The sequence below is a fragment of the Phocoena sinus genome, chromosome 6 (assembly GCF_008692025.1).
Source record: "Phocoena sinus isolate mPhoSin1 chromosome 6, mPhoSin1.pri, whole genome shotgun sequence".
NCBI classification, from domain to species: domain Eukaryota; kingdom Metazoa; phylum Chordata; class Mammalia; order Artiodactyla; family Phocoenidae; genus Phocoena; species Phocoena sinus.
In genome coordinates this window covers 21,451,364-21,466,448 of record NC_045768.1, presented here as the reverse complement: position 1 = coordinate 21,466,448, position 15,085 = coordinate 21,451,364, and the positions used below count along the sequence as shown (strand labels likewise).

General features: G+C 37.2%; 1 protein-coding gene across 3 annotated transcripts in view; it reads left to right on the top strand.

Moving 5' to 3' along the window:
• HSDL2 (hydroxysteroid dehydrogenase like 2) overlaps positions 1–15,085 on the top strand; it is an 84,647-nt gene that overhangs the window by 54,161 nt on the left and 15,401 nt on the right. For 2 of the 3 annotated variants that reach the window (XM_032635956.1, XM_032635958.1), the window contains 2 exons: positions 1,297–1,368; positions 13,200–13,349. In XM_032635956.1, the coding sequence (XP_032491847.1) occupies positions 1,297–1,368; positions 13,200–13,349 (222 nt within the window). The remainder of the gene's footprint in view (positions 1–1,296; positions 1,369–13,199; positions 13,350–15,085) is intronic. The other variant, XM_032635957.1, reaches the window with a different exon arrangement.

The window sequence follows — 15,085 nt, the reverse complement described above, 5'->3', positions numbered from 1 at the left end:
GCTTTCCAAATGTTGTCTCTTAAGTGCAGTCTGAGAGTAACTTCATGATGAATGTTGAAGGTGAATGAACAGGGTCTACCCCATGTACAAGGGGGTATTTGGGAAGATCTCAGAAGGCCCCTTGTTCAAAAATAATTCTTACCGTTGTAACTGTAGGTGAGGATGGTGATGATAATGCATTTTTAATTTATGTATAAAGTATACTATATAATAGACAATATAGCCCCAAATGGGAGTTGTATTTATTTGTGCAAAAGTGTATTTTAAATATTATTCATTAGGTTGAGCTTCTAGGTGACAGAAACCACGTTTCTATTTGTATCATCCCTGTCTCTTCAGTTTGAACTGAATTGAATTAAATAGCTCTTTGCAGTTTTAAAAAACACCTTTATATACAGTATCTGTTTAGCCTTCATAGCAATCCTATGAGGGAAGCAATATTGTATAGTGATTAGGAACAAGTGGAGTTTGGGAGGAGATAACCCAGTTCCCATTTCTGCTCAGCTGCTCACTAGCTGGGCGGCCTTAGGCATGTCACCTGTTTTCTCTGAGCCTCACTTTCCTTTTTGGTTAAAATAAGGGAAAGATAATTTCTACACAGGATTTGTGTAAGAACTAAATGCAATAAAGTATATAATGTGCTGGGCACGGTACCTGGCTTATGGTACAATCATAGTACTCAGTAATTATCACTTTAGGTTTTAAAGACACAATGGCACTATGCACAAAATTTTTACTTTGATTTAAATTAAAAATCCTATCGAGTGTTGAGAACTTAATATGATTATGGAATTATGATTAAGTGTTAGGATATAACAAAGACTGGTGCATTCCTGCCCTCCAGTTTTTTTAATCTTCTGAGAGGGAAAGACAGACACACATTGACAGAGATGGGAAACAAGTTCTTCTTAATGAGGAACCACCTTCTCTCTGGGGCGCCAGGTGGGAAATGAGTCCAGAGCATTTTGGAGGGATGTAGCACAGAAGGGTTGCATGGATAGGTGAGAAGGGGCAAAAGCTCTTGGGAGAGCAGTTAAGGGCTTAACATAATAGGCAACTCTTTGGTTGGATCTTAAAGATGAAATTTGTTGAAGGAGAGGAGGATAACTGGATTACAGGAAAAGTGTTTTAGCTTAATGAAGGTCAGATAGTTTGACACTTCTCATGGGAGTCTTTTCCACAGCACCAGAATGATCAATAAAATAAAAACATGTAACGTTTATTAAACAGGTGTTAAAATCTTAATATACTGAAGTTGTTACATTAACCTAATTATTTTTGGGGTCAATTTTTCAGGCCATCCTTTGTTACCAGATTTCTTCCTGGATGAACAGCCAGTTATAGTTACCAAGGAATCAGCAACACATGGTAAGACGTAGACCATATTTTCTGTAGGAAAATAAAGTTACTAACTTATGTATTTCTTCCAGATGTAGAATTGAACATTTCCGCCTTCTGCTTTTAAGCTTTTTCTTCTTTTCTTTTTTTTTTTTTTGGATGTGCCATGAGGCTTGTGGGATCTTAGTTCCCTGACCAGGGATAGAACCTGGGCCCCTGGCAGTGGAAGTGCTGAGTCCTAACCACTGGACCGCCAGGGAATTCCCTATTTTGTAATTTAAACTAGACAAGTAATGTCTTAGTTAATTCTAGCAAAGAAGGTTGTCTTTTCCTTCTACCAGTAAGAAGTTTTTGATATATTCTTTTCATTTGATTTAAAAAAAAAGTTGTCTTTAAAATACACCTTTTTAAAGGTTTTATTTCTTTTCCTTGGCATTGTTTTTAGGTGTTTTGTGTTGATACTTTATTTTGAGGAAAAATGTGTCACATCAAAATACATCTTACACCATTCTCAGAGTTTGTGCAGTGTGACTACTTTATGGGAGAAATTATCTGCAAAGGAGGTTTGGGTTTTGCTTTGTTTTGTTTTTGCGGTACGTGGGCCTCTCACTGCTGTGGCCTCTCCCGTTGCGGAGCACAGGCTTCGGACGTGAAGGCTCAGCGGCCATGGCTCACAGGCCCAGCCGCTCCGCAGCATGTGGGATCTTCCCGGACCGGGGCATGAACCCGTGTCCCCTGCATCGGCAGGCAGACTCCCAACCACTGCGCCACCAGGGAAGCCCTGTTTTGTTTTTGTAGTTTAGAAACAATAGCTTTCTTGAATTGGTCCAGAGTTTACATTTTAATTTTTGTGTTCTGGCATGATGCCACTAACTTACTGAAAGATGTCAGAAGAAACACTCTTCAGTGAAACCCCATGAGAAGAATTTCTCTCGTGGTTTATTTTTTTTGGCTGCACTGATCCTAGTTCCCCTGCCAGGGATCGAACCCACGCCCCCCACAGTGAGAGTGCGGTGTCTTAACTGCTGGACCGCCAGGGAAGACCTCTCTCATGGTTTATTAACAAGAATAGCAGTGCTTCTTCTGGGACCGTATGTTATTTTTACGTTATAGACTGTGAATCTCCTTAGTGACCATAGTTTCTTTAGGTGGAGGCTAGAAAGTTTAGGAAAACATTTCTTCTGTACCTTTAGGAAACCTATAGAACCTTACCATAATGCATTTCGGTGACAAACTTTACTTCTAGCTTAATCTCATCTTTTCTATCTTTTCTTTGTCCGAATTTTTGGAGGCAATTTCAAAAAATTAAGTAATAAAAAAGGCAACTTTTCTTTTGTATTATAGATAATTTGAAAAATATAGAAGGGAAAACGGTCACTCTTAATCCCATCACCTAGAGATAACTCCTTATAAAATTTAAATTTTTAAAAAATTTAAAAATTAGATCTTTGACTTGGTTGCCACATGGATATATCAGAGTATTCAAATAAGGCTGTCAATCTTTTCCTCAAAAGGCCTCATACAGAATGGCAGAAGTTAGTTAGAGAGCTTATCAAAGTCTAGAAGAGTATATCTTCAAGATAGGAAAGTCCGAAATCCAGATTTTTGCCCAGTACCCTAAGATTGGATCTGTGTTTTAGAGGAAGATGCGTATAAACTAAGCTTATTTAAATACCAAGTTTAAATAATGAGAACCACTTATCAATCACATACATTCATGTTGTTTTTCAACAAATATTTATTGGGCACCTACCATATGGCAAACACTGCGCTAAGTACTTTGATGCATTGTCTCATTTAATACTTACAATCCTACAAGGCAGGTATCATTGTCCTCATTTTACATTGGAGATCACAGAGCTGGCAGGTGGCAGAGCCAGAATTTAAATTTGTATTTTTCTGATTCTAAAGTCCATATCCTTAACCAGTAAACTTAATTTCCTAACTCCTGAATACTTGAAGTATTAGCATATTTTCCCCCCAGTAATCCAATTTATTTTATAATGAGGAGTTGCCATCTCACGGACTAAACATGGAGTTGCTGTGAGCAGCTCGTTCTCTCCCTCTGGGCATAATGACATAGAGAACAGAATCATAGTCAGAAGATTGTTTCATGACCATGGACTCAGAATAAGATGGGTTAGATAAGCAGAAAGTAAGATAAATGTTTACTGACATCGGGCTTTGATAGGAGTGATTTTTGTCTTTGGGATCAGAATATGTCAGGTGCATTGACTGCAATCCCTATATCCATCTCTGCAAGCGGGATGCCTTCATCTTTGAAGTCAGAATTCTCAAATTCCTTTGGCTAAAGCCTCTCTTCCCTGTACAAAAAATTAAGTGGAGAAGTGATGTTTCAGTCAACTGCAATTCTACTTGACATTTTCTGTAGATACATTAATATATTCATATACGTAGTAGCTCAGTATTTCTGGCCTGAGATCTAACTTAACTCTTTCAGGTGATTTTTTACATCTATATCCAGATCTACTGTATGTTGATTTCACAGTGTCTCTCCCAGAGGTCAATGTGTATCCCTCATTTCCAAAGGGGGAGGAAAATATTGACAGCCTTGTACTTTTTCTGGTATTTGTGCTTTGTGTATTTGTTTTGTATAACATATATGTAATTATTATTTTTTTCAATGAATTTATTTATTTACGGCTGTGTTGGGTCTTCATTGCTGTGCACTGCCTTTCTCTAGTTGCGGTGAGCGGGGGTTACTCTTCGTTGCAGTGCGCGGGCTTCTCATTGTGGTGGCTTCTCTTGTTGCAGAGTATGGACTTTAGGCCCGCAGGCTCAGTAGTTGTGGTTTGCAGGCTCTAGAGCTCAGGCTCAGAAGTTGTGGTGCACGGGCTTAGTTGCTCTTTGGCATGTGGGATCTTCCCGGACCAGGGCTCAAACCCATGTCTCCTGCATTGGCAGGCGGATTCTTCACCACTGGGCTACCTCTTCATTGATTTTTCCTGCCCATGGCAACACAGGGAGTTCACTCAGTCTTTTTTTCAACCTCCAGTTTATTTTTTCTTTTTTTCTTTAGTTATAGTTTTAATTGCTTCTATTCCAGTTTTTCTGGATTCCCCTCAGAAACACTTAGTCTGGCTTACCCTGTCCCTTTCCCCTGTAGTTTTCACTATCTTTTGTTACTATTTCCATACTTTTGTTCTTTTCTTCTGCATTCTGAGAGACCTTTTCAAGTTTGTACTCTGTATTACTGATAAGATTTTAGACACATTCATCTCTCTTCCATATTGCTCCTAATGTTTATTTTAATTCTGCTATTATACTTTTTATTTGTCATGTTTCCCATTTCTTTTTTCATTTTATTTTATTGTTTTTTCATCTCAGCCAGTTATATATGACTTTCTGCCCTTGTTTTATATTAGTTTTCATGTGAAGGAGTTCTTGTGACATTTCTTAATCATAGTTTTGGGGGTCAGGATGTCTCTGGTTTATGATTCTCTGGCCAGGGTGTCCATGGCTCAGGGGCCTGTTAATTCATCTTGCTCTGAGTTTGTACAGTAATGATGCAATCTATAGCAGCAGTTTTAGTACATCAGTGATGTTATCGACAGCAGTTTTAGTCATCTGACTCTGGTTGATTAGTGTTCAATTAGCATAGGATTGAGGTCAGACTGGACAACAAAGGCACTAAGGTCAGAGGAGACAAGCAAGGGAATAAAGTTTTGGGGCTTCCCTGGTGGCACAGTGGTTAAGAATCTGCCTGCCACCTCAACACATAAAGCAAATACTAACAGCCATAAAGGGGAAATCGACAGTAACACATTCATAGGAGGGGACTTTAACACCCCACTTTCACCAATGGACAGATAATCCAAAATAAAAATAAATAAGGAAACACAAGCTTTAATGATACATTAAACAAGATGGACTTAATTGATATTTATAGGACATTCGATCCCAAAACAACAGAATACCCATTATTGTCAAGTGATCATGGAACATTCTCCAGGATAGATCATATCTTGGGTCACGAGTCAAGCCTTGGTAAATTTAAGAAAATTGAAATTGTATCAAGTATCTTTTGCAACCACAACGCTATGAGACTAGATATCAATTACAGGAAAAGATCTGTAAAAAATACAAATGAAGGCTAAATAATACACTACTTAATAACGAAGTGATCACTGAAGAAATCAAAGAGGAAATAAAAAAATACCTAGAAACAAATGACAATGGAGACACAACGACCAAAAACCTATGGGATGCAGCAAAAGCAGTTCTAAGAGGGAATTTTATAGCAATACAATCCTACCTTAAGAAACAGGAAACATCTCGAATAAACAACCTAACCTTGCACTTAAAGCAATTAGAGAAAGAAGAACAAAAAAACCCCAAAGTTAGCAGAAGGAAAGAAATCATAAAGATCAGATCAGAAATAAATGAAAAAGAAATGAAGGAAATGATAGCAAAGATCAATAAAACTAAAAGGTGCTTCTTTGAGAAGATAAACAAAATTGATAAACCATTAGCCACACTCATCAAGAAAAAACGGGAGAAGACTCAAATCAATAGAATTAGAAATGAAAAAGGAGATGTAAGAACTGACACTGCAGAAATACAAAAGATCATGAGAGATTACTACAAGCAACTCTATGCCAATAAAATGGACAACCTGGAAGAAATGGAAAAATTCTTAGAAATGCACAACCTGCCAAGACTGAACCAGGAAGATATAGAAAATATGAACAGCCCAATCACAAGCACTGAAATTGAGACTGTGATTAAAAATCTTCCAACAAACAAAAGCCCAGGACCAGATGGCTTCACAGGCGAATTCTATCAAACATTTAGAGAAGAGCTAACACCTATCCTTCTCAAACTCTTCCAAAATATAGCAGAGGGAGGAACACTCCCAAACTCATTCTACAAGGCCACCATCACCCTGATACCAAAACCAGACAAAGATGCCACAAAGAAAAAAAACTACAGGCCAATATCACTGATGAACATAGATGCAAAAATCCTCAACAAAATACTAGCAAACAGAATCCAACAGCACATTAAAAGGATCATACCATGATCAAGTGGGGTTTATTCCAGGAATGCAAGGATTCTTGAATATACGCAAATCAATCAGTGTGATACACCATATTAACAAATTGAAGGAGAAAAACCATATGATCATCTCAATAGATGCAGAGAAAGCTTTCGACACAATTCAACACCTATTTATGATAAAAACCCTGCAGAAAGTAGGAATAGAGAGAACGTTCCTCAACATAATAAAGGCCATATATGACAAATCCACAGCCAACATCGTCCTCAATGGTGAAAAACTGAAAGCATTTCCACTAAGATCAGGAACGAGACAAGGTTGCCCACTCTCACCCCTCTTATTCAACATAGTTTTGGAAGTTTTAGCCACAGCAGAGAAGAAAAAGAAATAAAAGGAATCCAAATCAGAAAGGAAGAAGTAAAGCTGTCACTGTTTGCAGATGACATGATCCTATACATAGAGAATCCCAAAGATGCTACCAGAAAACTACTAGAGCTAATCAATGAACTTGGTAAAGTAGCAGAATACAAAATTAATGCACAGAAATCTCTGGCATTCCTATACACTAATGATGAAAAATATGAAAGTGAAATAAGAAAACACTCCCATTTACCATTGCAACAAAAAGCATAAAATATCTAGGAATAAACCTACCTAAGGAGACAAAAGACCTGTATGCAGAAAATTATAAGACACTGATGAAAGAAATTAAAGATGGCACAAATAGATGGAGAGATATGCCATGTTCTTGGATTGGAAGAATCAACATTGTGAAAACGACTCTACTACCCAAAGCAATGTACAGATTCAATGCAATCCCTATCAAACTACCACTGGCATTATTCACAGAACTAGAACAAAAGATTTCACAATTTGTATGGAAACACAAAAGACCCCGAATAGCCAAAGCAATCTTGGAAACGAAAAATGGAGCTGGAAGAATCAGGCTCCCTGACTTCAGACTATACTACAAAGCTACAGTAATCAAGACAGTATGGTACTGGCACAAAAACAGAAATATAGACCAATGGAACAGGATAGAAAGCCCAGGGATAAACCCACGCACTTATGGTCACCTTAAGTTTGATAAAGGAGGCAGGAATGTACAGTGGAGAAAGGACAGCCTCTTCAATACGTGCTGCTGGGAAAACTGGACAAGTACATGTAAAAGTATGAATTTAGAAAACTCCCTAACACCATACACAAAAATAAGCTCAAAATGGATTCAAGATCTAAATGTAAGGCCAGACACTATCAAACTCTTAGAGGAAAACATAGGCAGAACACTCTATGACATAAATCACAGCAAGATCCTTTTTGACCCACCTCCTAGAGAAATGGAAATAAAAACAAAAATAAACAAATTGGACCTAATGAAACTTAAAAGCTTCTGCACAGCAAAGGAAACCATAAACAAGACCAAAAGACAACCCTCAGAATGGGAGAAAATATTTGCAAATGAAGCACCTGACAAAGGATTAATCTCCAAAATTTACAAGCAGCTCATGCAGCTCAATAACAGAAAAACAAACAATGCAATCCAAAAATGGGCAGAAGACCTAAATAGACATTTCTCCAAAGAAGATATACAGATTGCCAACAAACACATGAAAGAATGCTCAACATCATTAATCATTAGAGAAATGCAAATCAAAATTGCAGTGACATATCATCCCACACCGGTCAGAATGGCCATCATCAAAAAATCTAGAAACAATGGATGCTGGAGAGGGTGTGGAGAAAAGGGAGCCCTCTTGCACTGTTGGTGGGAATGTAAATTGACACAGCCACTATGGAGAACAGTATGGAAGTTCCTTAAAAAACTAAAAATAGAACTACGACACGACCCAGCAATCCCACTACTGGGCATATACCCTGAGAAAACCATAATTCAAAAAGAGTCATGTACCAAAATGTTCATTGCAGCTCTATTTACAATAGCCCGGAGATGGAAGCAACCTAAGTGTCCATCATCGGATGAATGGATAACGAAGATGTGGCACATATATACAATGCAATATTACTCAGCCATAAAAAGAAACGAAATTGAGTTATTTGTAGTGAGGTGGATGGACCTAGAGTCTGTCACACAGAGTGAAGTAAGTCAGAAAGAGAAAAACAAATACCATATGCTAACACATACATATGGAATCTAAGAAAGAAAGAAAAAAAGGTCATGAAGAACCTAGGGGTAAGATGGGAATGGAGACACAGACCTACTAGAGAATGGACTTGAGGATGTGGGGAGGGGGAAGGGTAGGCTGTGACAAAGTGAGAGAGTGGCATGGACATATATACACTACGAAACGTAGAATAGATAGCTAGTGGGAAGCAGCCACATAGCACAGGGAGGTAAGCTCGGTGCTTTGTGACCACCTAGAGGGGTGGGATAGAGTGGGTGGGAGGGAGGGAGATGCAAGAGGGAAGAGATATGGGAACATGTGTATATGTATAACTGATTCACTTTGTTATAAAGCAGAAACTAACACACCATTGTAAAGCAATTATACTCCAATAAAGATGTTAAAGAAAAAAAAATAGAATCCGCCTGCCAGTGCAGGGGACACAGGTTCGTGCCCTGGTGTCGGAAGATCCCACATGCCGAGGAGCAGCTAAGCCCATGGCCCACAAATACTGAGCAGCCTGCACTCTAGAGTCCACGAGCCACAACTACTGAGGCTGTGTGCTGCAACTAATGAAGCCCGCGTGACTAGTGCCCGTGCTCTGCAACAAGGGAAGCCAGTGCAATGAGAAGCCCCTGCACCTCAACTAGAGAAAAGCCAGCGCACAGCAACAAAGACCCAACGATGCAGCCAAAAATAAAATAAAATAAATAAATTTTTAAAAATTACTGCTTGACTGAGAAAGACAAATATTATTTTAAAAAAGGAATAAAGTTTTGGATAGAGAGACTAATCATAAACCTGGTAAACTTGTTTTAGGGGAACTTGGTTTCATTTGTTTCCCCAAAGTTTCCATATTTGTTGTGTACTGAATGTACCTTTCAAGTATATTACTGGTTTGTTTTTTGTCTCCTAAAGTTTTATTGTCTTGTGTAGAGTCATCATGCTCTGTCTAAATATTTCAGGTGATAAATGATGCAGTTTATCTCTTGGCAAGTGTCTTTCAAGGCTACACTGTAGTTTTTGCTGCCATCTCCTTGGCGTCTCAGATGATAAAGATGATATATTGATTAATAGACAAATCACCTGAAGTAGGAGTTCCAGCAGTTATTATATGACAAACTTAGTTCTGTCTGGTATTATACCTACTAAAACCAAATACACTCCTATATATTTTCTGCCTCCAGAAACTTGAAGGAAGCCTGTGTCTTTGCTTTCCTCACTTTTAGCAGCCTCTGCTTGGTCCAGTTCTGCTGAGTTTAGGTCTTGGTTCTCTGCTTAGCCTTTATGTTGGCTATATAAAATTACATAGTCAGACATAGAAGAAAATGAAGAGGAAGCATTACCCAGTCAGACTGCCTGGGTTGGAATTCCTGCTGTGCCACATACTGCCATGTAACCTTAGGTGTGTCACTGAGTATTCCAGTTGCCATTTTAAAACCTCACTCCTTTTTACTTTACTCTTGAATTGTGTTTATTTTATTAGACATATTGAAATGCTTTCTTAAACAAGACACGTTATAAATAAGAAGGGGGAAACTAACTTTTTATATTTATTTTATATCTGGTCACCTTCATGAGTTTTTATCTTGTTTTAGATTTCTAATAGTTTCTAATAGAGAGATAGTTACTGAACGTCTAGACTTTGGGATAAGACAGATCTGGGTACAAGTCCTGTCCCTGTCACTTATATCTGTGACATTGGACAAGTCACTTCAGCTCTCTGAAAGTTTTCTCAGCTCTCACTTTCCTTATGTATCATGAGGATTAAGTATAATAGATAGTGCATCATATTGTGAAATTTATATAGTAAGTCCCCTATAAATGTTAGTTGATGTAATTATCATTGAGTAATTATCTTGAATTTCCTAAATGCCCAAACTTACTGTCTACATATGATAATAGTATCTTACAGGATTATTTCTGGCATATTTCTTAATATACTGACTCGAACTTCCAGGAGAATTTGGAAATATTTATTGAAACTATTTTAGGTATTCTTATTTAATTCTTAATTTTAATGGGAAAATCTTTAGATTTTACCCATAAGTAAGGTATTAGATGTTGGTTAAGATTTTTTTAATCAGTTATTTAGATTAATGTCTACATTTTTATTATATATTTTCTATATTTTATTTTTTGTTATATTTTGAGTATGGCAGTCAATTGGGTAACTTCTTTTTTCTATGTTCTTTTCCTTTCCTTTTCTATGTTCTTTTCCACCTACTAAGTTATTTGAGTCTTTTCTGAAGTTGTTTCTTTGAAAATGTTTTTATTTTGTCATTCAATTATTGGCTTTTTCTAAAATAAAAAAACCAGAACTGTCCATTTGAAGTTCTAAAATTTATTTAAGGGTTGACATGTAGTATTCATTTATAATTAAAAATTTTTCATATTTATTTTATCCCTTTTTAAAGTTTTTTTTCTCCTTTTTTCTTTGATTAAATTTTCCAGAAAGTTGCCCTATTTTACTGTATCTTATTGGTTTTTCTCAAAAGAACCAGATTTTAAATTTTATTTCATTTTTCATTCTACTGCTTTTCTCTTTACTGATTATTTCTTTTTATAACAGCTTTGAGGTATAATTTACATATACCAAAAATTCACCATTTTAAAGTATGTAGTTAAGTGATTTTTAGTATATTCACAAAATTCTGCAACCATTTGATTCATTACTTTAAACATTTTTGCTTTATTATTTTTTCTGCTTTCTTTGAGGTTGCACGTTTTTGTTCCTTTTCTTGCTTGTTAGGCTAATATTCATTTTTATTCCTTTAAAAATAATAAAATAATTTTGACTGTGCATTTACCCCCTTAATGTAACTTTGGCCACATCCAATAGATTTTGTAATGTAATTTAATCAATTTTGATAACATTTTAAATTAATTTGTATAGAAAAGCTTAGTACAGAAAAGCATAAAGAACATTTTTTAAATCACATGTAACCCACCATCCAAGTATAAATACTGTCTGTATTTTAGCTTATTTGTTTCCAGTCTCTTTTATTTTTTGAAAATATAACTTAAAATTCATATCCACAAATATATACTTTACCTGATTGGATCATATTAAATTGTATATTCTTTGTTTTAGTTAACATTATATTGTGAATATTATCCAGGTCTTCAAAAACAAAGTTTTGAAATTGGCAACTTAGTATTGTATCACATGAATGTAATATTTATTTTAGTGGCTTGTAATTGTTTCATTTTATAAATGTTACAGGATTTTCTTATAGTGGATCACTGAAAGTTGATAATCAGTGGGAGGGTTCCTGATACATACTATGAAACTTCCTTCCAGAATTATAAATATTGGCATTATATGAGTACCTCCCTCACTACACTGTCAGCATTAAATATTGAAATACATATCTGAATTTTTAAACTGTCTTCAAAATACCATAATAATAATATATTCTTTGCTCCATTGGATCTTAAGTATTTCATCTTTAATATCTGTTGAACTTTGTGAGAAGGATTTTACTGTTTATTTGTGTCTGGAAACATCATAATGGAAGGTAGTTTATATTCAATAAATTTAGGATACTTTTGAATTGGTTATGTTATACTCTGGAGTATCTTTATGCTGTCAGTTAGATTTTATTTAATAGCCTTTGGTGAGTTATATTGGACAAGATGGCTGGGTATAATTTGAGCTGGGAGATAGGTGGAGAGTTAATCTTCAGCCTAGAGTACAGATTGTCCTTTGAGTTAGTTTAAATAACAAATTATTCTCAGCTGTTTCTGGGGGCAGCCAAACTGCCCACAAATAATTCCAGGAGGATAAATAAAGACACAGAGGTTGGTATTGGGGGACAGCTTCATGCTATGGGATTCGAACAGTCCTATGCACTGCAGATCTCCCCTGGCTCATCATATGCTGAATGGTTATGGCCAATGGTTTAAGTGAATACAAATTTTAAAATGTTGCAAACCTCTATTCCCTTGACCTTGCGTTTCTAGGTAGTGGGGCCTTCATGAGACTAATACGTGGTTTGACCTACCTCTTCATCTAGTGGGAGGGACCAGTCTGATTGAGATTGGGAGAAGAAACGAGTTTGTGTGGTTTAGACCCTTTTGAGCCTTCTTTCTTTCAGAGTAGACTATCCTCAGTTTTCACATGATCTTTACTTACAGAGGCATTTCCATTCCTTGATGGGAGGGGAGGCAGGTTCAATCCAGGGATGAAAAGACTAGGTGAATATGTTTAATTTAGAGGTAAAGTTCTTGAGAAGTTCACTTGGCTGTTGATTTAAGCTACAGTCACCAATTCATCTCCACTCATTTACACAGTTGATATTCTGATCTCCATCTTTCTGACTCCACAGTCATCTTTTCTCATTTGGTTTTGGAACTCAGGGACAATGATAAAGGAGTGATTAATTGTTACCACTAAAACTCTGATATGTTGTTTAAATCTGTTTATTATAAACACTGTATAAATTAGTGGGTTTTTTTAAAAGCTAATCTGAGAGGTAGTCTTTTACTTGAAGAGTATAAACCATTTACATTTATAATCGTAACTGACATATTTGGCTGTTATTCCATCAGTTTGATTTATGCTTTTATGCTTCAAGATGCCACTGAATGTATTTAAGGTCATTTTGGTAAAATGGGTCTAATTGGTAGCAAGTCTGTTTGCTAATTAATTAACTTTGTGTGTGACGTTACATTGCCTAGGCTTTAAAGGTACTTATATCAATAACATTTTATAGGTGCTCTTCCAGAATTGAAAGAAGAGGAGGCGCAGCCACCACCAAAACCACGTTCTGGAGCTGTGGAAGGGACATTTAGAATTGTTAAGGACTCTCTCAGTGATGATATTGTTAAAGCCACTCAAGCAGTCTATCAGTTTGAACTCTCAGGTAAGGGTTACTTCTGGTAATCTGGAGCTTTTATGAAACAAAGTAGGATATTTCCCTTGGAAGTATATCAGCCTCCAGTAGTAATAACCTGGAATAGTTGGCTATATCCAGACCCTTACCCGAGAATGTAGACATTTAAGAATAGCAAATAACTACTGATTTGTATTTTTGTGTTCTTTTCTTTTTGGTTTTTGTCCATCTATTAAGTTTCTGATTTGTGGTTACCATGGGGTTCATATATGTTGATCCACAATTATATCTATTTGTTTTAAACTGGTATTTCCACATATAGGTGATAGACCTGTTTTCTGCTTGGTTTTTTTTGTTTGTTTTTTTGTTTTTGTTTTTTTTTTTTGTTTGCGGTACACGGGCCTCTCACCGCTGCGGCCCCTCCCGCCGCGGAGCACAGGCTCCAGACGCGCAGGCCCAGGGGCCATGGCCCACGGGCCCAGCTGCTCCGCGGCATGTGGGATCCTCCCGGACCAGGGCACGAACCAGTGTCCCCTGCATCGGCAGGCAGACTCTCAACCACTGCGCCACCGGGGAAGCCCTCTACTTGTTTTTGTAGTAGTTCTCTGTTCTACCAATTTGTATTTTTAAGTTAATATCAGTGCATATGGACATATGTAAAATAAAATTCCCTTACAGATACTTCCAGTGGTAAATAACTCTTTAGTGTATGTAATTGAGAGAAAATCCTATTTAGAAGGATATATGGATCATGACAGATAGTATAATACAGTCATTTATCAACCATGCACACCTTGCCTGTTTTTTTATTTTTTTTGGCTGCACCACGGGCTTATGGTATCTTACTTCCCTGACAAGGGATTGAACCGGGGCCCACAGCAGTGAAAGTGCCGAGTCCTAAGCACTGGACTGCCAGGGAAGTCCCTTGCCATTTTTTACCTTTGAGATTATTCAGGTCAGTCTGAATGCAGTCAGCTTTTAAAATCTCTCAGTATTTTTCTTCTCAACATAGTATTAATGCATGTTGACAAGAGTTTTAAGAATTAGCTACCACAGTCCCATTGTATGCAAACGTTGACATTATCAGTTCTTTTATCCTTTGTCACCTCTATTTTATCTTAATCCATCTGCATCTTCCTGTTTTTACTTTTCTTAGAACCCATGGTCCATTGCTTCAATCACTCTTTTACCTGTATCCTAAACTTCCTGACCTTGTGCTTATGTCACCAACTGTCATAATCCTAGTCCCGGATAATCATACTCTCTGGCTGCTCCACACTTGCATCCAGGCTGCTAAGTCTTGCTGGAGAAATGGCAGGGGGTGGGGGGTGGAATCACACCACCCAGTGAATCTGTACCAGTAAAAATTCATCACTGCTCCTCTCCAATGTCAGAATTCTGTGGTCAGCTTATTGCCTCATTTTCCACAGTGACTCTTTTAAACCTCTCAGTGTTCCTCAAGTCTCCCATCTCTCCCTTCACCACTTCCCTGCCAGTTTCAGCAGATAAGGTGACCTCCTCTTTCACAGAGATAAGAGAAGCCTACAGACAGGAATTGCTTCACCTTCCTGCCATCTGATAGCATACTGTTGTAGGCATTGACCTCTCTTCCTCCTCTCCCAACAGGCAGAGCTCAACTCCACATCCGTGCATCCTAAGCTTTAATGTCCATACTGATCACCGCTGGGCATGCTAAAAATGCAGAATCTGATTCAGTAGGTTTGAGGTAGGGTCTGAAGTTTGCTTTTCTGATGTGATGACGGTAC